Genomic DNA, 25,424 nt, shown 5'->3' with positions numbered 1-25,424 from the left:
GTGTGTGTGTGTGTGTGTGTGTGTGTGTGTGTGTGTGTGTGTGTGCGTGTGCTTGTGTCCATGCCTGCTTTTTGTGTGTGTGTGTGTGCGTACGTGGGTGTGTGTATATCTGAGATTCCCATCACGTGCAGGGCATTAGTTATTTGTTCTCAGGCTAAATCCTCATGTTGTTGGAGCAGAGTCAGTAGCTATGCTGCCACACAATACTTCACTTTTACAAACTCCCTGCCCCCGTGGGTGTGGAGGGGGCATTGGCCCTGGGAGGGGGCTGTATTGGAGGAGGAGAGGTGTAAATAACCCTGGGCTGTGACGGTTGTGAACATGGCCTGGACGCCACCAACAATACCATACCAGCTCTTCCTCCCCACATAGCTTACTACCTGTTGACTTAGTAGCAGTGGCATTGGCAGAGCTCTGACTGGTTCTATATATAGGCATGGAAGTGAATATTGATAGACCTCGCTCCATCCTTCATTAGCTTTCTTCTTTTCTCAGCAGCTGATCATCTTATGGAACTGGAACATCATTTTCTCCAGGGAGCACATCTGGAGCTTTCAATATGCCTTCCATTTACAATCAATTTCCTGCAGATACAGAACTATTTATTCCACCTATTTTCAATGGAAGAAAAAGGGGGAAAACAAGTATGAGTGTAAATCAGTCTCCTGCCGTAGGCGACGCCCCGGCATTATCTCTCTGTCACAGCTCAGTGGAGACCGTGTGTGTGTATGTTGAGGCTAAGAGGGGGTGTTGTGCTGTAAATGATAGGCATGTTTATCCTGCGCACACGTTCGCCTGCAGATTAGCCTGCGCCTTCTGTAGGAATCAGTGGAAATCCACACTTCTGTCCTCTCATGCAGCACAGCAGCCTCTCTCTTCCTATACTGAGCTGTTCTCTCTCTCTCTCTCTCTCTCTCTCTCTCTCTCTCTCTCTCTCTCTCTCTCTCTCTCTCTCTCTCTCTCTCTCTCTCTCTCTCTCTCTCTCTCTCTCTCTCTCTCTCTCTCTTTCTCTCTCTCTCTCTCTCTCTCTCTCTCTCCCTAAATCAGCTCCTCTCAAATAGGGTGACACTATTATGTCCTGGGACCTGGGAAGATACTGCCATATACAAGATAGAGGAGCATTTGAACTAATCCTCTATGTAAATTAGTAACTGTACAAATCACGGCCTAACTGCCATCCAAGTCAATGACTTCCTTTTGGAGTAGTTGAGTTAGAGCCATCCAAGTTGTGTTCCCCATCTCTCGCTTCCTGTTTTGTGCACCCCGCCTCTCTCTCTCTCTCTCTCTCTCTCTCTCTCTCTCTCTCTCTCTCTCTCTCTCTCTCTCTCTCTCTCTCTCTCTCTCTCTCTCTCTCTCTCTCAAAATCCAATTAGGAGACAATTTGAGGAAACTACAGAACCGCACACCATGATAGCAGGCATAAGAATTCTCAATATGGGTTTGTAATGCTTCCTTTTTGCGCATAGCGTGTTGACACAGAGGGTGGTGTAATTGGCACACAGATATGCATACACAACAATTTCCCCCTATCCTGTACAGGCACTCAGGAGAACAGTATCCCAACGTAATCTCTGCTGTGTAATTCTGAAACGAAACGCCAATGAAAAATGTCCCCTCTGTGCAATGGAATGGCCGACCACTGAGGCGATGTTGTAGACACTTGCAGTTCTTGGTATACAGTTGCAGTAGGCTACATATGCCAGGGAGCCACATGTTCACTGTTATGCGCCATAGTCATATTGGTTGCAGCCCTTTCTGTTTACTGAGTCACTTCAGGTCGTCTGCTGTTCCAGCCTGCCATGCCCCTGTCAGTATGTGTAAAATGACACAAATACATGAGGCTATATAATGGAATCAAATACTGACATGGGCGCAGGTGGGGAATTCCAAATGCTTTCTTATCATTCATGTTGACATTGTGATGGTTAAAATAGACACTAGATGAATAATTCATGGTAAGATGAAAAGTGGGGGCTGATGTGGCTCTGATAAAATGACTGTCCTGGAAGATATTTTGTTTACGCTGCTTTCCTAAGGTGTGGGTGATGTGCTGTTGACAGACAGTATATTCCACCTTTCTGAGGCTAAGCTGTTTACATTGGGAGTTCATATTTAATCATTATTATAGAAGTATGCAATTTGTGACAGAATGTTTGATTTTTTTTGTCATCCTATTAACATGTATTATGACTAACAACTGCTTACGAAAGAACATTTCCAGCCGGTAGTTGCTGTTGTCTCTCATAGTATAGCAACTGTTTCCCATCCCTGCTGAATGCAAGAGATGAGTGGCACAACAGATTGATTTAACTAGCAACGGAGTACACAGCACTGACTGCAAATACTCACACACACACACACACGCACGCACGCACGCACGCACGCACGCACGCACGCACGCACGCACGCACGCACGCACGCACGCACGCACGCACGCACGCACGCACGCACGCACACACACACACACACACACACACACACACACACACACACACACACACACACACACACACACACACACACACACACACACACACTGTGACTTATTGAGTTGTCAAATGGGAGAAGGCAGACCGTACTGTTTATGTCACACCCCAGTGGCCCACAGAGAACTGAAGAAGTGAACTGACCGGTTAGCATGCCCATGGAGTAAACTCACACAGATACAGTATATGTAAACACACATTACTGTAACATATGTGTGTTGAATGAGGCATCGGTGCATTCCAGAAACCTGCAAGCTCTGAATACCAAATATATGATTTACTAACATTGACTCAACTGGTCTCAGACAACCCTTAACAACAATGTAATTCTGAATGAAGCATCTGTCTTTGTGGGTCTCTTAGTGCCTGATGTTTGTTCTGTTTAGTATCCAAATAGTAGAGTTGGTAAAACAACCAATTTCTTGTTGTGCATTGCAGTATAAAGATTTTTTGGATTTTTTTATAAAGGTGTGTGTGTGTGTGTGTGTGTGTGTGTGTGTGTGTGTGTGTGTGTGTGTGTGTGTGTGTGTGTGTGTGTGTGTGTGTGTGTGTGTGTGTGTGTGTGTGTGTGTGTGTGTGTGTGTGTGTGTGTGTGTGTGTGTGTTACTAGCTGTCACTCATATGGCGAGGGGGTTGAAGCTCATTGGTTGAACTCAAAAATAAGAATTGCTTGGGGGCAGGCCTGCGTGAGAGAAAATGTAGGGAAAATGGTGCAGCACAGCTTTCAGAATAACAGTTGCATTCAAACTAAGGATTTCGTGGATAATTGAGGTAAGACAGTAATGCTGCTCATAGATTATGCATGTGTGAACCACACAACCCCCCACCCACACACACACATACAATACTTGGTAGTGGCAAAGCTTCTAACCAGCTTCTAACACCCGTAACTAGTTGTGTGTTTGAACAACAGACTTCAGGTATTTGTTCTGAATCCAACCATATCAGTCATTTTCCTGTGCGGTCTATGGGGGCTGAGCTAAAGCGGTGTTAGTGAGAGAAGAGACTATGCTGAAAACGGTTCTTCTCACGATAACCTGAGAAGGGTTTGAGCTACAAACAATTATGAGCTACAAACCATCCTGAAAGTCTGAGACTCTCACGAACATGTAGTCTGTTTTGCTGTACAATGCTTACAAGCCGCAACAGGACTCGTTAGAAGGTGAGGGTTTTTATATATGTAGAAGATCATACAGACATATTAGATTGTGATCGTTATTGATGCTTTCCTTATCTTATTCCTTGCTAGTTTGTGGGTAGGTGCCCATTTATAGCAATTTCTTGGTCATCAAGCAGAGTTCGTACGGTCTTGACAATCCTGGAAAAGTCATGGTGTATGAATCACCTGTGTGTGTGCCAGTGCGAGGGGGGGGGGCATTGAGGAGGGGAGACAGCTATAGGTAGCTTATAATTAATAAGAGACAACAGACTAACTACATAGCCAATTCAAAACATATTCTGTATAGCCTGGCTAGCTATCTCAGTAGTTAACTCTTCAGCTATTAGCATGTATTCATTTCATAATTTCACATCTGATGTCCTAAAAGACGTTTCACCTGCACTCATTACCGCAAATGTCCGCAGTTGATAAATGGGTACGTTATTTGTTGTAAACCACCTCTCAACTGCTCGCATAGATTTGACACTGTTGGAGAGCTGGGAATCCCCTTTATTCAACATTGGCTAATGTTAACATAAAAAATAACTGGAACCTGAATATTTTAGCCTCACAAGGTTAAAGATAAACATGTCTTTGTTAGTTATCTTGCTTTGAAGAAGCCAACCTTAGCCACCTGATCCATGATTCATTCAATGATGGAATTATTTTATAAAGACATAAAAAGTATTTGGTTGTAATTGTAATGTTGCAATATTTTATAGGCTACTAAGGATGGGCAACCATCCCCCCCAGGAGAGCCTTAAAGGGGCAGTATTGTATTTTGAGACAGGCTTGAATTTGCGAAGAAGCTAATAGGCAGAGGATAGCCTACATTTTTGTCTGCTTCTATGGTAATAATAGTGATGATAATGAGTGGATATTTTAGCATGTAAATCTTGGTAGGGCAAACGCATGCCAGAGAAACCACAACACTAAACAATATATTTAATGCACTATAACGGTGACAAGCGGTGCCCACAAACTGTTAGTGCCTACATGAAGCTTTCCCGACAACAGACCTTTCCGTTCAGCACCATGGAGTGAATCCTTACCACCGCTACAACTGGCTACCAGTGGAGCCTCATCTAGCAGCTAATCAGTTCATTCAGCCTACTTGTCTGCCTTTTAAAAGCCATAGCTGATATTGCTGACTTGTTTAAATAAATATGGTTTCCACTGACTCATTGTGGATTTGTGTAACTTGATAAGAACTGCATTCTCCTTCAGTGATAACGAACGCCAACATGAGTTTTGACTTCTGGACCACACACAAACATTATTACATTTATGTTCAGTAAATTCATCATGTTTGTTCTTATACCATTACCACTTAGCTCTAAGTATAAGCAAGTGCAAGCAAGCGATCTGCGATGAAGTAGGCCTATTTGTTCAGCATTTTTTCCGAAATGGACAGCAACAGAAATTCAGATAAATGTTAGTTCAGATCATTTCAGCAAGATGTTGAGGCCTTAACTTTATTCTTCTTTAAGTCACGTCACAGAGAGAGAGAGAGAAAGAGAGAGACGCGGACTCGACAGCCTACCATTTGAAGTATTTTATTATGTGGTCTAAAAAGGAAGGAAAATACAATAGCAAGGATCCACTTTTATACACAATATACCGACACACAAACAGCGCATTGTGCAAACAAAACAACCCTCGCTATATGAACTGGAATTACAAGGGTCTATTACTGAACTTTTTGTTTAACAAAAAATTTGAATAGACATTCACTGGCAAACATGGTTACAGACCCCAAAACATTATAAAGTATCCCATCTTCTGAAAGAAAGCACAGTAACTAATTATAATGCACAAGGTAAGCAAAACAATGAAATACATCATTCTACCATTGCCTAAAATGAGGAATAAGATATTAATGAGATAGACCTATATAAGCAATATAACAATGGAGATGTACAAACTAACTATGGCATAACGGAAGGACGAGCGGATAAGAGCCGTCATTTCGATGAAGACATGAGCGAGCTGAGAAGGATGTAGCCTACATGCCTATTCGCTAAGCATTTTTGGTATGGACAGCGGCATAATTCAGAACATGGGGCGTTCTTACAGTGTTCTCCCTGTATATCAAGTCAGAACAATGGGATAAATAACGGGGACACATAAGCAGACAATGAAAGCTCTTACAATATTTGATGATGATGTTTCTCTAAAACAGGCTATAGGCTACATGCACACCACCAAGTCAGAACAGTAGGATAAATAACGGTGACACATAAGCAGACAATGAAAGCTCTTACAATATTTGATGATGATGTTTCTCTAAAACAGGCTATAGGCTACATGCACACCACCAAGTCAGAATAGTAGGGGAAGGGGTAGAGGGACCAAATTCTTAGTGTGAGGCTACTAACAGCTTACTACACAACATACACGTACTACATAACATACACGTACTACAAAACATACACATACTACACAACATACACATACTACACAACATACACATACTACACAACATACACATACTACACAACATACACATACTACATAACATACACGTACTACAAAACATACACATACTACACAACATACACATACTACACAACATACACATACTACACAACATACACATACTACATAACATACACATACTACAAAACATACACATACTACACAACATACACATACTACACAACATACACATACTACACAACATACATGTACTACACAACATACACATACTACACAACATACACGTACTACATAACATACACGTACTACAAAACATACACGTACTACACAACATACACATACTACATAACATACACGTACTACACAACATAGCTTACACTTAGTGTTACTTTCTTAGCTACAGTATACCTATCACCCAGGCATATTGCATCACCTATGCAGCAGCAAGACATATTTCTGGACTCACCGTTGTTGTGCAGGAAGGTGGCGCAGCGGTCCTTCTTGTGGGCAAACCTCTCAATTTCTTTTTCATTAATGTATGGTCGCAATGGTCGCAAAAACGCACCTTAAAATGCCTGGCCAGGAGTCGACCAACTCGTCATGGCCTCGCAGTGCTGTCTCACAATTGCCACACAATATGCTATAATTCTGGCAAGCACTTACCTATTCTCCTCTATTTGTTGGTTGTGAAGGTCATGGCTCATCTACAGTATATGTGGTGTCTAGTTGAGCTACAATGTTTGATTTCCCCAGTATAATGCCTTTGTAGCCTGTAATCTCCTTCACGCATGGTCTCAAAAATACATCTGAAAATGCCTGGGCAGGATTCGGCCGACTCGTCACGGCCCTGCAGTGCTGTCTCACAATTACCACAAAATTTAATGAATGCTATAATTCTGGCAAGCACGTACCTATTCTCCTCTGTTTGTTGGTTGTGAAGGTCATGGATCGTCTACAGTATGTGCAGTGTCTGGTGAGCCACAATGTTTAATTTCCCCCAGTAACAGCATTGTCTACAGGTGATGCACAATTGTCATGTTTTGACACCCTTTCAGACAGATGTTTTACATCCTTAAATCTAGACTTGGACCACACACCCTCTCCATTGAATAGCAGACAGGGGAAGCAAAATAGTGATTGGTTTGCGACTCGCAGTTAGCCACTGCTGTCTTCCTTGATTGGCACAAGGTTCTGATTTACGACATGTTGTGTAATGTTTATGTCCAATGGCCGATGAGCACCAAGATGTTTTATCTGTAATTTCTCTTCATATGACAAGGATTGGAAAGATTTGACAATAGATTTTCGACGTGGTTCATGATCATGACTGAAAATATGATGTTAACCTGATCAGTTCAATCAAAGCTACAGGAAATATAATATGATTTAACATCTTTTTATCTCTGGCCAATGACCTTGAGCCTTATTGTAGAGGCACCTCTACTGTAAATCTATAGCAGCACCCAAGGGGGGTCTTGAACTGCCTAGCTCTCCCGTAGATTCTATGGTGACATAGTGTCCTGAAGAGTGACAGAAAACTTGTGCCAATCATGATTCAACCAGAGAAGATTCACAATGCCTACACTCTATGCTTTCTCTTGATGCCCCTCCACCACATAAACAACTGAGCTAGGCTGGAGATGCATTACTCAAAGAAAGAGACCAAATTTGTACGCTTCTTTATTAAGTCAAGGATTTATAAAAAAATAAATAAAAATTGGTGGGGCTGAAAACAGGTAGGGGGGGGGGCTCTGCTGTCCCCTGATGCCAACCTTACTCTGTCTCCCTCCCTTCTGAGTTGCCTCATTCCCCCCACATTGTGTGTGTTGAATGGGCTTGACCAAGGGAACAGTGAAACATGGCCTCTTGCATGCAGCGCCTAGCCTGGTGTTGGACGATGCAGATGGGTGTCAGCAGGGTAATGGAGGGAAACAGAGTGCTATCCCTGTACTCTCCACCGGCCCGTGCTGCATCCTGGAGCCAGGCAGACCGGAGAGAGGCGAGCAGAGGGAGAGGGGAGCAAGAGACGCCCAGGCGCACTACCGGCTGAGGGCCAACCACTACCGGCTGGGGACTACCACTACCGGCTGGGAACTACCACTACCGGCTGGGGACTACCACTACCGGCTGGGGACTACCACTACCGGCTGGGGACTACCACTACCGGCTGGGGACTACCACTACCGGCTGGGGACTACCACTACCGGCTGGGGACTACCACTGTCGCTCAGCGTCCAACTTATTGGATTTCCTCTGAAGATGTTTGTTTCCTTCACTGTCTCACTGAGGGACAGTGCTCCATTTCTAGTTATCTCATCATTATTTATTGAGGGAAATGCCAAGGAGTCAAAGTGTGGCTTCTGCAAGCAATCAGTGAGGAGGGATAGGGGGTAGGAGAGGGGGTGGTGGTGGGGGAGGCCTGATGTTATTCCTCTGCACCCATTGAAAGAATCATGATGAGCTGAAATGGTGTTAGAATTGAGAATGGACTGCACTAGCAGCTTTTTGATTGCAGTGTCCATTTTGCTATGGTTAGCTCCATTTTGTTTCCGACTTAGGCAATAAAGAGGAACTTACAACTTTCATTATAGATTCTGACAGCTTTGTGAAGTAGCATATTGTGTCTACCATGCGGTATTAGAGAGCAACTTATTGTTCATGAAGTATTGTCAGTTTTAAACATTTAAAAACATATACATGACGTTTCCTCTGTACATGTTGTTGTGGGTATTGCATTTTCTTTATTCATTTGTTACTATGCATTATTTGATATTCGGGACATTCAATCTGGCACGTAGCTCAATAAGTTCATAGAAAATCTATTCTACAATGGATTGGAGCCCACAAGTATGGATATACATAATAAGCCGCCACCTTTCATTTCTGTGAAGTTTCAGCTCACAGCTTTACTTTGTTGAGAGCAACACACGATTGCTGCATTCTATTCTGTGAGTCCCAGATTGGCCCTTGACTTCACTCACTATTCGGGTGTTGATCCCCAATTGTACAGTGTGTGATACTGCATTCATTAGAGTTCCTTTGTGAAATGGAGATGTACAAGGAGAGCTCTAAAAGGACATATGAAACATTTATTTTCACAGCTGTCCCCTCTGTCTGTATGCTGTTTTTTTTTGGTGAATCAGCTGAGCTTCTTTCAATTATGTAAGTGTAGCATTTTCAAGAGTCCAGAGTGTATTGTTGAGGCATGAAGGCTACAATTGTTTTCACTTTTCATGTTTCATAAGAACTTTAGAATAGTTGTACTAGCGATCACTTTCAGCACCATGGCAATCGCACTCTCTCCCTCACACTGTAATAGTACATCAAATCAAATGTATTTATATAGCCCTTCGTACATCAGCTGATATCTCTAAGTGCTGTACAGAAACTCAGCCTAAAACCCCAAACAGCAAGCAATGCAGGTGTAGAAGCACGGTGGCCAGGAAAAACTCCATAGAAAGGCCAAAACCTAGGAAGAAACCTAGAGAGGAACCAGGCTATGTGGGGTGGCCAGTCCTCTTCTGGCTGTGCCGGGTGGAGATTATAACAGAACATGGCCAAGATGTTCAAATGTTCATAAATGACCAGCATGGTCCAATAACAATAAGGCAGAACAGTTGAAACTGGAGCAGCAGCACGGCCAGGTGGACTGGGGACAGCAAGGAGTCATCATGTCAGGTAGTCCTGAGGCATGGTCCTAGGGCTCAGGTCCTCCGAAAGAGAGAAAGAAAGCGAGAAAGAGAGAATTAGAGAGAGCACACTTAGATTCACACAGGACACCGAATAGGACAGGAGAAGTACTCCAGATATAACAAACTGACCCTAGCCCCACGACACATAAACTACTGCAGCATAAATACTGGAGGCTGAGACAGGAGGGGTCAGGAGACAGTGTGGCCCCATCCGAGGACACCCCTGACATCATTGTCAGTAAGGCTAAGGTGTAACACCTCATGAGTCTCTCAGGAGTTGTTTTCGTATTCATAGTCTATTTGTATGTTATGAGTATTCAGTTGTGAGCTGGACTACCTTCCTCGCTGAAACATACATGAAAAGCATGTTTTCTATAATTGTGTTATAAATAAAATTATGCCAGTTTAAAAGTTGAAAAGCTACAGTATTTGAAACAGTATATCCACATGGGATGTTAGATGACCAACATTAGAGGAACTCTGATGGGCCTACAGAGCTGCAGGAAGTTCCTCCACTACAGATGCAGGAAATGTACAACTTGTAGTGTATTCAAGAAAGGCTTCTGAAGTTTGTAATTTTGACTTGATTTTCCCGTACGAAAATGTATCAACCCCTAAAAAATGTCCATTAATTTTAATCCACAGAGTAATTCATTTTTCCTGTTGCTGCAGGATTATTTTCCTGTTGTAACAAACTGGTTCAAATTAAGATCCTATATCTGTAACTGGATGCAAGGCCAGTCTCTGCCTCCTCTGGGAGAAACAGAGAGAGAAACAGAAAGACAGAGAGACAGAGAGACAGAGAGACAGAGAGACAGAGAGACAGAGAGACAGAGAGACAGAGAGACAGAGAGACAGAGAGACAGAGAGACAGACAGACAGAGAGAGACCTTGGAACGTACCTCTATAGTGTATTAAGCATCTCTAAAATGTGTGTGAGGCGAATGCCACATTAGATGAACATGTTTACCTGAAATATTAGCTTAATTAATTCAAATTGAGCATTCAGTGGGTACGGCATTCAGTGGGTTTGCTTCATCTTAAGCTTTCAAGTATAACATGATGTTCGACTCTCTTTTTCATATGGTCCTGTCACATTAGGATTATCTGTCGGGCTTCACTGTTCTACATCCAAAGGGAGCCCGATGCCCACACGAACATCCAAGAGAACAAACCAGCTGGTCAAGAGACCTCAAATTTCTTGAAAGTAACACGCAGCCATGCATTCTGAGTGAGCATTAGCCCTGGAGTGCATCCCCAATCCTGTAGAGAGTGGAAGCACACCATACCATCTGTGCTGCTGTCTTATTACGGATCCCCCGCTCCAATCATTGTTCCTGTCACATGCTAATAAGATTTCACATCAAAGTATTCCTTTTGACTGGCCAGTGAGGGTCTTGTCATTGCATATGTGTCTGGTGATATAATGTTTCTTACTGCTGTTGTGGTAGTGGGCAGCTGCTATACTAGACAGGGTCTCAAGGCAGAAAGGATCAGTATAATAGGGTTATTATGGTCAAAACTCACTTTAATCTGACAACAAAGTCTCACCAATGCCACTACATTATCAGTCTCCTATAGACATATCCTGTTTGCTGCTTTCTCTACAGTCTCTCACTTCTGCAGGTCTTTGGGCTGGGTCTGGTCCCTCCCTTGTTTGAGAATCAACCTTATTTATTTATTTTTGTACATTTTACCCCTTTTTTCTCTCCCAAATTTTGTGATATCCAATTGGTAGTTACAGTCTTGGCCCAATGCTGCAACTCCTGTACAGACTCGGGAGAGGCAAAGGACGAGAGCCATACGTCCTCCGAAACACAACCCCACAAAGCCACACTTCTTCTTGACACACTACTCGCTTAACCCAGAAGCCAATGTGTCGGAGGAAACACTGTACAGCTGGCGACCACAGTCAGCGTGCATGCACACAGGCCGCCACAAGGAGTCACTAGAGCGCGATGGGACAAGGACATCCCGGTCGGCCAAACCCTCCCCAAACCCCGACGGCGCTGGGCCAATTGTGTGCCGCCTGATGGGTCTCCCGGTCACGGCTGGCTGCGACACAGCCTGGGATTGAACCCGGATCTGTAGTGACGCCTCTAGTACTGTGATGTAGTGTCTTAGACCACCGTGCCACTCGGGAGGCGAATCAGCCTTATTTAAAGGGAAATTTAACAAAATAATATGTTGATATTTTTTTCATTAGTCCACTGTTGATACAGTCCCAAAATGTTTTGCATGTCAGCAGTCAAGTGTTGGACGGTGTTGGAATGTGTGCGGTATTGGGAAGGTGTGTGATGTTTGGAAGGTGTGTGGTGTTGGGAAGGTTTGTGTTGTTGGGAGGGTTTGTGGTGTTGGGAGGGTGTGTGGTGTTGGACGGTGTTAGAAGGTGTGTGGTGTTGGGAAGGTTTGTGGTGTTGGGAAGGTTTGTGGTGTTGGGAAGGTGTATGGTGTTGGGAAGGTTTGTGGTGTTGGGAGGGTGTGTGGTGTTAGATGGTGTTAGATGGTGTGTGGTGTTGGACGGTGTTGGAAGGTGTGTGGTGTTGGAAGGTGTGCGTTGTTGCGAAGGTGTGTGGTGTTGCGAAGGTGTGTGGTGTTGGGAAGGTGTGTGGTGTTGGGAAGGTGTATGGTGTTGGGAAGGTTTGTGGTGTTGGGAGGGTTTGTGGTGTTGGGAGGGTGTGTGGTGTTGGATGGTGTTAGATGGTGTGTGGTGTTGGACGGTGTTGGAAGGTGTGTGGTGTTGGAAGGTGTGCGTTGTTGCGAAGGTGTGTGGTGTTGCGAAGGTGTGTGGTGTTGGGAAGGTGTGTGGTGTTGCGAAGGTGTGTGGTGTTGGGAAGGTGTGTGGTGTTGCGAAGGTGTGTGGTGTTGGGAAGGTGTGTGGTGTTGCGAAGGTGTGTGGTGTTGGGAAGGTGTGTGGTGTTGGACGGTGTTGGAAGATGTGTGGTGTTGGACGGTGTTGGAATGTGTGCAGTATGGGGAAGGTTTGTGGTGTTGGGAAGGTTTGTGGTGTTGGGAGGATGTGTGGTGTTGGAAGGTGTGTGCTGTTGGGGATGTGTGTGGTGTTGGGGAGGTGTGTGGTGTTGGGGAGGTGTGTAGTGTTGGAAGGTTTTTGGTGTTGGGAGGGTGTGAGAGGCAATGGGTGGTTGTTCCTGACTGCACTACACTGCCTCAGCCTTATTCATAATGTAAAGAAAGGCAATCTTTTTATTTCTTGCCCTCATTTTCCCCTTTTAAACTACACTGCTCTATGTGCAGTGAATGCACTAAAGACAGAGATTTTCAATTGCAGATTTTCCCTTTGAACATAATCACTTTTTCTTTTGTGCCAAGGACATTGGCTACTGTAATTTGCTACAGTCACTGAACATCTTTCATTCTGGCCTTTATGGATTAAGACATTTTCGACACGCCCCCAAAGTTTATTTCTCTCAAATTTTGTGCATACATTTCTTTACATCCCTGTTTGTGAGTAGTTCTCCTTTGCCAATATAAACCATCCACCTGACAGGTGTGGCATATCAAAAAGCTGATTAAAGAGCATGATCATTACACAGGTGTACCATGAGCTGGGGACAATAAAAGGCCACTCTAAAATGTGCAGTTTTGTCACACAACACAATGCCACAGATGTCTCAAGTTTTTGGGGAGTGTGCAATTGTGATGCTGACTGCAGGAATATCCAAAGGATCTGTTGCCACACACCTGGTTCCCATTTCCCCTGATTAGTATGTTATATATGTTCCCTCTGTTCCCTCTGTCTTTGTCGGTTATTGTTCCCATGTGTGGTTGTCGTGTGAGTACCTATGCGTTGGTGCCGCAGTTATGCTGCGTGTTTTTGTATACGTGTTTGTTTTGGGTGTATTAAAAAAAACTATTGTGTATTCCTGTGCCTGTCTTCAGTGTGACAATTCAATTGTTTCTTTATTTTTACTATTTTCTACATTGTATAATAGTGAAGACATCAAAACTATGTCTGCTAAATGACTTAAATGTAAATGTAAATAGCACATATGGAATCATGTAGTAACCAAAAAAGTGTTAAACAAATCAAAATGTATTTTATATTTGAGATTCTTTAAAGTAATCACCCTTAGACTTGATGACAGCTTTGCAGCCTCTTGGCATTCTCTCAAATGACTTAACCTGGAATGCTTTACCAACAGTCTGGAAGGAGTTCCCACATATGCAGAGCACTTGTGGCCTGCTTTTCCTTCACTCTCTGGTCCAACTCATCCCAAACCATCTCAATTGGGTTAGGGTCAGGTGATTCTGGAGGCCAGGTCATCTGATGCAGCACTACATCAGTCTCCTTCTTGGCAAATAGCCCTTACAGTACACAGCCTGGAGGTGTTGAAAAACAAATTATAGTCCCACTAAGCGCAAACCAGATGGGATGGCGTATTGCTACAGAATGCTGTGGTAGCCATGCTGGTTAAGTGTGCCTTATTTTAAATAAATCAATGTCACCAACAAAGCACCATCACACCACCTCCATGCTTCACAGTAGGAACCGCACATTTCTTTTGCAGCAATTCGACCATGAAGGCCTGATTCACGCAGTCTCCTCTGAACAGTTGATGTTGAGATGTCTGTTACTTGAACTCTGTGAAGAATTGATTTGGGCTGCAATTTCTGAGGCTGGTAAATCTAATGAACATATCCTCTGCAGTAGAGGTAACTCTGGGTCTTCCTTTCCTGTGGCGGTCTTCATGAGAGCCAGGTTCATCGTAGAGCTTGATGGTTTTTGCGACTGCACTTGAAAAAACTTTGAAAGTTCTTGAAATGTTCCGGATTGACTAACCTTCATGTCTTAAAGTCTGATGGACTGTCATTTCCCTTTGCTTATTTGAGCTGTTCCTGTCATAATATGGACTTGGTCTTTTATCAAGTCCATATTTGTCTTTTACCAAGTCCATATTGGTCTTTCACCAAATATCTTCTGTATACCACTGCTACCTTGTCACAACACAACTGATTGGCTTAAATGCATTAAGAAGGAAAGAAATTCCACTATTTAGCTTTTAACAAGGCACATCTGTTAATTGAAATGTATTCCAGGTAACTACCTCATGAAGCTGGTTGAGAGAATGCCAAGAGTGTGCACAGCTGTCATGAAGGGTGACTAATTTGAAGAATCTAGTTTAGTTACTACATGATTGCATATGTCTTATTTAATTATTTTGATGTCTTTACTATTATTCTACAAATAAAGAGAACTCCAAACTTTTGACTGGTACTGTATATATTTTTTTTTGAGATGTAAAAACACTTAAAAATGACTAAAACCAGATATAAAATATGTAGAAAAGATAATGGATCTATATATTTTTCTATAATATAATCTTTGACAACTAACAATCACCAAAATAAAAGCTACACAGTCTGGGGGAATTGAAAATGTATTTAGTATACATTTTGCTATTGTGTTTGAGCAAAATAACACAGGATTAGCCATGATAAAATGCATAGAATTGTACAATATTGGCCAAATGGCAGAATGTGTAATATGTAAAATACCTTGAAATTTGCTTTAAAACTGCAAACATTTAACACATCTCCATGAAAACACCCCCTGCCATGCCCACAACCTAAGCCCCTTTTTGATTAAGAAAAAAAATATGTTATAGGAATAAAATAAGATAGATGAGACACATATTGAGAGAAAGGAATTTGAAACCATCTGATCCTGTTTTGTGTATTTCTATAGTGAAGACGTCATGGTCTGTTTGGCCTCAGCTGTTTGAAGCAGGTTCAGATGGATGCATTCAATGAGTCAATACCTGAAAGATCTGTTTGATATAGCCACATGTTTAACCAACCCATGCTGCACTGCTATCTATCACTCTCTCCTCCTGAGCCTATTTGTGTGTTGTTTCTACCTCCCTAGGGTCAAATTGAAAGAGGGTATGGCGTTTCTGGGTGCCCGGCCCAGCAACCCCACCCTGTGGATGGTGAGCCAGGATGTGAGGAGCGAGGGGCACAGGGTGGTCACCCTCCATTGCCGCAGGAAAGAGTCCAGCTACGGACAAAGGTCAGTTAGCAATACTGGATCTCCCCACTGGACATCACTTGTATACTGTACGCACAACCATCTACGACCTTCCCCTGAAGGACCGCTGCCTTATAACTCTTGACTCCAATATATATATATATATAGATTTTTTTATTTTATTTATCATTTATTTTACCAGGTAAGTTGACTGTTCTCATTTGCAGCAAAGACCTGGGGAATAGTTACAGGGGAGAGGAGGGGGATAAATGAGCCAATTGTAAACTGTAAATATCACAGTGTTGGCTGGAGTGAAGCATAATCTCTGTGGTTGTTCCTCCAGCAAGGAAGAGGTTAACAACCCATCTCCAGCTCTCTTTTGATTAGCATATTCATTTCCCCAACTGAAATAGACTTCAAGTTGTTTTGGTCATTTCCTATCTGTATTACGTACTTACATTAATCTAGTAAATAGGAAACGGATTCCCAGGATGCGAAAAAGGTTGCTCCTTGTGTTAATTAAGTTCTGATCCAGGCCCTTTGTGTGTCCTAATGGTTTTCTTCCATGGATCAGGAAGTTGGGCTAATAAATCTAACTTTCTAGTGACAGGTGTAATTTTACGGATTAGAGAATGATTGGGAGGTTGGAAAGCTCTGCGTATTAAGTCCATCAGCATCATTCCACTGACTACTTACTTTTAAAGAAAATACAAGACTTAAGAGTTTGACTCTGTGAAATTCAATTCAAAGTATGCCCTGAGGCTGTTTGAGTTGAGCCTTTTAAATGTACTTGTGTAATTCTGTTTCATTTTTTCAAGTGTTCTTTTTTGAAGTGTTGTCTAAAACAATTCCTAAAAATGTTATATTAGGGCAGTAACCCTTGGTTACTTTGGTTAGTCCAATGAAGAGAGCTCAAAAGAGGTGAAGAGAGATCGCGATTCCAACCTCGAGGAGTCTAGAGTCATTGAATGTTCAGGTCTGTTGTATAATCGTCTTGAGAGTTACCCCTACATGGTCCTGAGAAGTACTACAACACTGACTAGCAAGCGTTGTGTACACACATGTCAATCTCATTCCACGGAGGGCTGAGTGTCTGAGGGTTTTTGCTCCTCCCTCGTACTTGATTGATGAATTTAGATCACTAATTAGTAAAGAACTCCCCTCACCTGGTTGTGTGGGGCTTAATTGAAAGGAAAAAATGAAAACCCGCAGCGCAGTGAGAACACTCTCAGCGCTCTGTCTCAGCAACACCACCATGGGCTGAGTGTCTCTCACATGAGTGCGTAGTTAAATCTGTTTTTATTGATTTAAGTGAGGGAGTCAGAGACAAGAGCGAGCATATTCTGTCTAATCCCTGGCTATCCTGTCGGGCTGTGTCGGGTGGACTCCCTAATCCCCAGCTGTCCAAGTCACCCCATAAAGAAGCACTAAGAAGCCCAGCCGTGGCTATAATATACATCTATGATACATTTTTCTGCATTGTCCCTCAACCTCTCCACCCCCCCTGCCCACTCCCAGTCTTTTCACTGGAGCCCCTTTGGAGGGATTAGACAAAGCCATCTCATTTTTTGAGCTGTCATCCAATTTCTCAGGCTCACACTGACTGTAATGTTTCTTCTCCGTTTCTCCCTCCCCTGTTCCCTCTGTTCCTCCATCCACAAGGAGTGGATGTGAGTACTGCAGGTCAATCTCCAGTTCTTTTACCAGTGGGAATTTGATTACCCACGTTATTACCTGTTTACTAGCACCTTTAACCTTGTGTTTATGATCTATTTTTATGCCCAGCAGCAGCAGGCATGTTGTTGTTGACTCTTTTCTATGGTGTATTAAAGGGAATATTATATGTGAGTTGACGGAGTCACAATATCAGGAATGGTGACAATTTCATTTCAATTCAGGTACATTTAGATTGATTGAAACTAATATAATGAGTCAATGATTGAATACTAAATTTCTCAAATTAAGATCCTCTATCTGTACATTAATTTGTTCTAATGAACAGAATCGGACTTCATTCGCCAAGACACAACTGCTAACTCAACATAATAATGTGCCAACTTCTACCACCTTTGGTGGTAAGGGTAGGTAACAACACATCTGCCACGCTGATCCTCAACCCGCGAGCACCTCAGTCCCCTCTTGTACTCCCTGCTCACTCATGACTGCACGACCAGAGACGACTCCAACACTATCTTTAAGTTTGCCGATGACACAAAAATAGGACTGAGCACGCCCACATTCTCATCCACGGGGCTGTAGTGGAGCAGGTTGAGAGCTTCAAGTCCCTTGGTGTCCACATCACCAACAAACTAACATGGTCCAAGCATACCAAGACAGTCGTGAAGCGGGCACGACAAAACCTATTTTGGAGACTGAAAAGATTTGGCATGGGTCCTCAGATCCTCAACAGGTTCTACAGCTGCACCATCGAGAGCATCCTGACGTGTTGCATCACTGCCTGGTATGGCAACTGCTCGGCCTCTGACCGCAAGGCACAACAGAGGGTAGTGCGTATGGCCCAGTAAATCACCATGGCCAAGCTTCCTACTATCCATGACCTCTATACCATGCCTCTATACCATGCGGTGTCAGAGGAAGGCCCTGAAAATTGTCGAAGACTCCAACCACCCTAGTCATAGACTGTTCTCTCATCTATCTCACAGCAAGCGGTACCAGAGTGCCAAGTCTAGGTCCAAGAGGCTTCTAAACAGCTTCTACCCCCAAACCATAAGACTCCTGAACCTCTAATCAAATGGCTACCCAGACTATTTGCATTGTCCCCCCCCTTCTACGCTGCTGCTACTCTATCTTATTATCTATGCATAGTCACTTTAACAACTCTACCTACATGTACATATACAAATTACCTTGACTAACCGGTGCCCCCGCAAATAGACTCTGTACCACCTGCATATAGCCTCGCTATTGTTATTTTACTGCTGCTTTTGAAATATTTGCTACTTTTATTTCTTACTTTTTAGGGGGTATTTTCTTAAAACTGCATTGTTGGTTAAGGGCTTGTAAGTAAGCATTTCACTCTAAGGTCTAACCCTGTTGTATTCGGCACGTGCCAAATACGATTTTATTTTATTATGAGAAAACACATAATTTGATAGAGTGTGCTTTTTCAGTTGCAGATTTTTTGTCTAATTCAGTACATGTCACAGAAATACCAGAATAAGCTCCTATAGAAACGCACAGAACCGTTACATGCACCTGATATCAGCTAAAAGAGCACTCTGGGAGATTGGATATTCACCGCCAGTGCCATTAAAGACCAGCAACACATTTAAAACAACAGCAGTCCTGCTTCCTCAGCATGTCATAACCCAGTCTAAGTGGACGCTTCTCTTCTCAGTAAAAGTGCCATGTCTGGCCCAAGTTAATGAAGACTGTCTCAGTCCAGATGGATATCCCCTCAGGTGGAACCAGCTTCATTAATCCCCCACTGGCCATTGGGAGAGACCTCATGTAGAGCGGTAACAGGCTCCTCACAGAACTAGCTCAGTCATTATAGCCCGTTCCTATCCCTCAGTGAAGAGACACTGTCACCCAGACTGAGATTGACACTTACATGATTGAGTAGAGTGTAGGACTCAAGCATGTCTTCTTTTACATTTCCCTCACCCATCACTCATTTTCTAACACATTATGATTGCATTGACTTGGATTCCAGATTATGTGTGTTTAAATTGGTAACATGGGGTTGAAAGGAAAAGCACATCTTTAAATGTATATGCCATATCCATAACCCCTAAAGCCCATTTCTCCTGTGGGTCTCTCAACACTGTATCCCAGAGGGAAGGGACCATCAAGGCCTCTACAATAGCACTGTAACAACAGCAGAGAATGAGCAGCATGCAATATGCTTATTGTAGCATAAATCAAGGCAGACATGAAATGGGTCTATTACATTAAGCCCAGAGTTGGCTGTTAACAGGACTGTCCTAATGATAACACCCGTAATAATGAAGCTGCTCTTTTTCCCATGGCCTTCATTCATGCAGCCTCAGAGGAGGCTCATTGACCTTTACACCAATGTATAATTGAGTCTCCGCTGCTCGATTTATATGCTTCTCTCACAATTGGAATGACATGTGATCAATGCTGTTCTTCTCTGCTGCAGCCAGTCACCTCAGAGCTCTTTACTGCTGGGTTTTTGTCAAGGCAGAGATGGTGTGTTATGCAGGGAATCAGCCCTCCTTGAGAAAGAGCTGATATGGGGTCTACAATGTCTTTTGACACGCTGGTGATTACACGAATCACTGTAGATTACACCTGAGTAGCACAGTGCTCTTTCTACTTTGGTTTACCTGGCAAAGTAAACAATATGGCAGCTTGAACAACATATCCTGGTGTGTCACAATGTTTACACAATGTGACACAATGTTTACACAATGTGACACAATGTTTACACAATGTGACACAATGTTTACACAATGTGACACAATGTTTACACAATGTGACACAATGTTTACACAATGTGACACAATGTTTACAGAAGTCAGGAGGCAATAACTACCATTAAACCAGAGAACCAATGAGGATGTGTGTCACCCATCATGGTTACACAAATCCATATCAATGAGTCATTCTGATTTCAGCTCCCATGCTCATTATTGATTCAATAGCTTGTGTGTGACACCGAACATTGTTGTTGGAATGAATTTGTGCCTTAAACAGTAAATGTGGGCCAGGCTGCATTGTGAGCCAGAGGACAGATTGACATATTGAAGTTTGCATGTGATCTCCCTGGCCCATGGGTTCATGTGTTTCAGATTTATAAGGGTTTATGAGTTTATGTGACTGAATATCCTGCTCTTAGAGGTTAATCCCCAAAGGATTTGAATGTGGCTGCTCCACATTGGTGTACAGTGTTGTCTCTAACAACACACAGTGCTATCCAAACTCCTCCCTGTCTGCCTGCCACAGTACTGCAGCATAGACCTAGATTCAGCACTCTACAGAGGAGGTTTTGGTTTTGTTGCAAATACTGCCGTACAAAACAAAATGACATAAATAAGCACAGCATGGTCTGCATAAGCCTGCATAGATGTATTACTCGTCCATTTTGCCCAGATTTATGACTACATACCCCTGCAGGCAGTTCCTCGTGTTGTCTGAAAAGCCAAACACAATTTTCTTTAAATTAGACCTGTGGTGAGAGGCAATCTTGTTGTTTTAGAATGAGTCTACTAAAATGAGTACTTTGCTGTGTTAGCTACATGTGGTACTAAGCTTGGAAGATAAAGTGGTCTTCTGCATACACAGTCATTCGTCTATAGTTGACTGTGGAAGGATTTCCTAGAAGGAAATGTACTATTAATGCACCATTATGAGTCATATACTAGTACTATTAACATGAACATATTCTAATGGTTACTTTTGACATTTGTTCTGTATTTAGAGTATATTGTATGACCGGTTTACCTTTCCTTACCTTGGTACATTTATAATCCATTCCCTACAGGTGAAGATTCAATTGTGATTCAGTCCAGCAAAATCACCTCTTCCGCTTTCCTCAAGACTTCGACGTAATGTAAAGTTTTATAAATAATCAGGATAGTCAATTCATTAATTTATTGATATTACAAAAGACCCCTGGCTTCCAGTTTATTCCAATTAATTCCTCTCACCCTCTCTTTTGAGATTATTGGTTTTTATAAAGCATATTCCAAGAGTATATGACTTTAAGATTGCTTGTCTGGCACTAGGGCTGTCTCATTTCTGTAACCTGTGCAGGAGAGATATTCAAATGACCCTATTAAATGAAGGCCTAAGTTCTGCAGCAAGGTGGAGGAGTGGAATGAGGGACATAGTATGGGCTGAGAAAATACAAGAACTGAGATTGTGAAGAAGAGGAGAAAGAGACCTTTTCATCCCGCTGAGTGTTGGGCCACTGGAGCCCTTGTCACACAGAGCTGAGAGCAGCTCTTCTCAGTCAAAAAGCTTACAGAATCTATCAGCTAGAGGGGAATGAAACAGGGAGAAAAGATAAATGGATTGCCAAGTGATAAATGGATTGCCAAGACCAGGCTCTTTGTGAGAGCGTCTTTTCCATGGTGTGTGCTAACTGAGAGCAGCAGGTTCATGGCCTCCCCCTAGTTGTGTCCCCCTCCTCTCTTATCCCATTCCTGCACCAAGCCAAGGTTAAAAGGTAAAACAGGTGTCTGCTTGATGGAATGCAGTAACAACTAAAACACTAAGCACTCCTTGTCTGTTCTGCTGCCTGACTCCCCTTTAGCAGTCATTTACCAGCGCTGACATGTAATCAGCCGCAACGCGCTCCCCAGCTGTGGGTCTCTGGCCACTGGGATATCAGTACGTCCAACCCAGGCCCCGGACCCCGTCATTAGCAGGGCCTCTCACTGGCCTCGGCCCCCCAGCAACATTCACCACAGCTAGATGAGATGCCATACTCTGTTCAAGACAACTGCTGCCCCAACAGGAGACGCCAGCGTCATTCAGAGACAAGTCTCCTGTAGCAGGGTGTTTGCCTGAGGAACACTGTGTTGTTTTTGGAGCGCCAGGCTACTTCTGTGACCTGATGTGTTATTGGACAATCAAAGAACTTAGTGTTTCACGGGTGTCATCAATGGGAAATGTATGGCTTTTAATTAAGCAACTCACAAGAATGCAAGTGCTTGATGATTAAAGGGTCACACTTTATTTGGATAGTGTAGATTGTCCATCAGTAAATGCTCTACAGATGGTCAAACTATCAACAAACTCTCTGTTGATAAGCAACTGCTTGCTACGGTTACGTTAGAGTTAGGTTTAGAATAAGGGTTAAGGTTAGGGTTAGGTTTAGGGCTAGCCTCTTGACCACTACCTCACAAAGCTGGTTGAGAGAATGCCAAGCGTGTGAAAAGCTGTCATCAAAGCAAAGGGTGGCTACATTGAAGAATCTCAAATATAAAATATATTTTGATTTAACACTTTTTTGGTTACTACATGACTCCATGTAGTAACCAGGGACGGCAGGGTAGCCTAGTGGTTACTACATGACCCCATGTAGTAACCAGGGACGGCAGGGTAGCCTAGTGGTTACTACATGACTCCATGTAGTAACCAGGGACGGCAGGGTAGCCTAGTGGTTACTACATGACCCCATGTAGTAACCAGGGACGGCAGGGTAGCCTAGTGGTTACTACATGACTCCATGTAGTAACCAGGGACGGCAGGGTAGCCTAGTGGTTAGAGCGTTGGACTAGTAACCTGAAGGTTGCAAGTTCAAATCCCCAAGCTGACAAGGTACAAATCTGTCCAGGCAGTTAACCCACCGTTCCTAGGCCGTCATTGAAAATAAGAATTTGTTCTTAACTGACTTGTCTAGTTAAATAAAGGTACAATTAAATATGTGTTATGTCATAGTTTTGATGTCTTCAATACTATTCTACAATGTAGAAAATAGTCACACAAAAACAAAAAAAAACCTGGAATGAGTAGGTGTGTCCAAACTTTTGTCTGGTACTGTATATCCAATGAAAGCCAAGGATCTGGAGATGAAAATGACAAGTTGACTTTGATTGGTCCAACACGCGAAACACCTCCAGATGGTACCACCTCGCAACGCTAAATATGGAAGAGATACAACCAAGAGCGGCACGGTCTAAACTAGAAATGGTCAAAGCAAATGAACGTTCTTATTTTCATCAACACTGTCAAGTACCAGTGTATGAAGATTAGAACTATCTAATGATTCATTATATGTGATTTAGAATGATATAGGGGAAACTACATTTTGACATTAATTTCATAGTTCGCTCTTGAATTGCCACATTTTTTTCTACATTCTAGAGGAGTGAGTGAATGACCTATAATATGTCTGAAGGTTAGTAATGATGTTAGGTACAGTGGGAATTTTTGTAGAAGGGCTTTATAAATGAAAACAGCAACGTATTGAACTATGCAACATCAAAGAGAGCCAACCTACTTTCTGGTAAAGAATGCAGCGATGTGTACTAAACCAGTCGCCCATTAAGAAACTAAGTACGCTGTGATAGACTGCATCTAACGGTTTTAATGAAGTGGCAGCTGCATTCATATCGATCAGGGCTCTCCAACCCTGTTTCTGAAGGGCTACCCTCTTATCAATCCAACCCCAGTTGTAACTTATTCAGCTAATCAACAAGCTAATTATTAGAATCAAGTGCAATAGATTAGAGTTTGAGTGAAAACCGGATGGTATAGTAGCTCTCCAGGAACATGGTTGGAAAGCCCTGAAATAGATGATGTCACCATAGTCTAGGACAGGAAGAAACGTTGATTGAATGATCTGTATTCTACTATTTACTGATAGGCGTGACCTATTTCTAAAGTAGAAGCCTATGTTTATCCTCAGATCCTTAACTAACTCATCATTATGCTTTTTGAAAGACAGCTTAGCATCTATACAGATGCCCAAATATTTGAAAGCAGGAACACAATTAACGTGGGCACCATCCAGAGTACATATTCTTAAACATTTGCATGATTTTTATGCACTCTGGATACTTAATTTTACCTGCATTCAAAACTAATTTAAGGTCAGTAAAGGTTTTTCTGCAAAACAAAGTAAGCAGACCAACTCAGATAGCGCCTGGTAAACAATGGAGCCAACGGCATACAGGTGCAGGATACAATTTTTAACATACAATCCAATATTGTTAATATATACAGTAAAAAGCGCTGGACCCAGAATAGACCCACGCTGGACACCTTTTGTTATGTCCAGAAAAACTGATTTAACACCATTAGTGGATGAACATTGAGATCTGTCAGTCAAGACAATGACGCCGGAGGGGATGGCTGCCATTTTACGGGCTCCTAACCATTTGTGCAATGTTGTGTTTTTTCACATTGTTTGTAACTTCTCTACCATCAGTCCTCTTAGCCAACATACAATCCCTGGATAATAAACTGGATGAGCTCCGTTCGAGACTATCCTACTAATGGGACATTAAAAACCGTAATATCTTATGTTTCACCGAGTCGTGGCTGAAAGGCAGGATTTTCCGTGCATCGGCAGGACAGTAAAGCTATGTCCGGTAAGACGAGGGGTGTGTTTCTATTTGTCAATAACAGCTGGTGCGCGATGTCTAATATTAAGGTAGTCTTGAGGTATTGCTCACCTGAGGTAGAGTACCTCATGATAAACTGTAGACCACACTATCTACCAAGAGAGTTTTCATCAGCACTCAATGAGCTGTATAAGGCCCTAAGCAAGCAAGAAAATGCTCATCCAGAATTGGCGCTCTTAGTGGCCCGGGGACTTTAATGCAGGCAAACCTAAATCTGTTTTACCTCATTTCTACCAACATGTCACATGTGCAACCAGAGGGAAATAAAACTCTCGACCACCTTTACTCCACAAATAGAGATGCATAAAAAGTTCTCCCTCGCCATCCATTTGCCAAACCTGACAATAATTCTAAATCAAATCAAATTTTATTTGTCACATACACATGGGTTAGCAGGTGTTAATACGAGTGTAGCGAAATGCTTGTGCTTCTAGTTCCGACCATGCAGTAATATCTAACAAGTATTCTCTTCTAACAATTTCACAACAACTACCTTATACTCACAAGTGTAAAGGAATGAATAAGAAAATGTACATAAAAATATATGAATGAGCGATGGCCGAACGGCATAGGCAAGATGCAGTAGATGGTATAGAG

General features: G+C 42.7%; 1 protein-coding gene across 1 annotated transcript in view; it reads left to right on the top strand.

Moving 5' to 3' along the window:
* si:dkeyp-14d3.1 (transmembrane protein 132C) overlaps positions 1-25,424 on the top strand; it is a 223,403-nt gene that overhangs the window by 92,182 nt on the left and 105,797 nt on the right. Inside the window, exon 3 of the mRNA XM_046350552.1 lies at positions 15,664-15,807. Coding sequence (XP_046206508.1) covers positions 15,664-15,807 — 144 coding nt within the window. The remainder of the gene's footprint in view (positions 1-15,663; positions 15,808-25,424) is intronic.

The sequence above is a fragment of the Oncorhynchus gorbuscha genome, linkage group LG05 (assembly GCF_021184085.1).
Source record: "Oncorhynchus gorbuscha isolate QuinsamMale2020 ecotype Even-year linkage group LG05, OgorEven_v1.0, whole genome shotgun sequence".
Taxonomy (NCBI): Eukaryota; Metazoa; Chordata; class Actinopteri; order Salmoniformes; family Salmonidae; genus Oncorhynchus; species Oncorhynchus gorbuscha.
The sequence above is the reverse complement of the archived record's forward strand: the minus strand, read 5'-3'. Positions and strand labels throughout refer to the sequence as shown.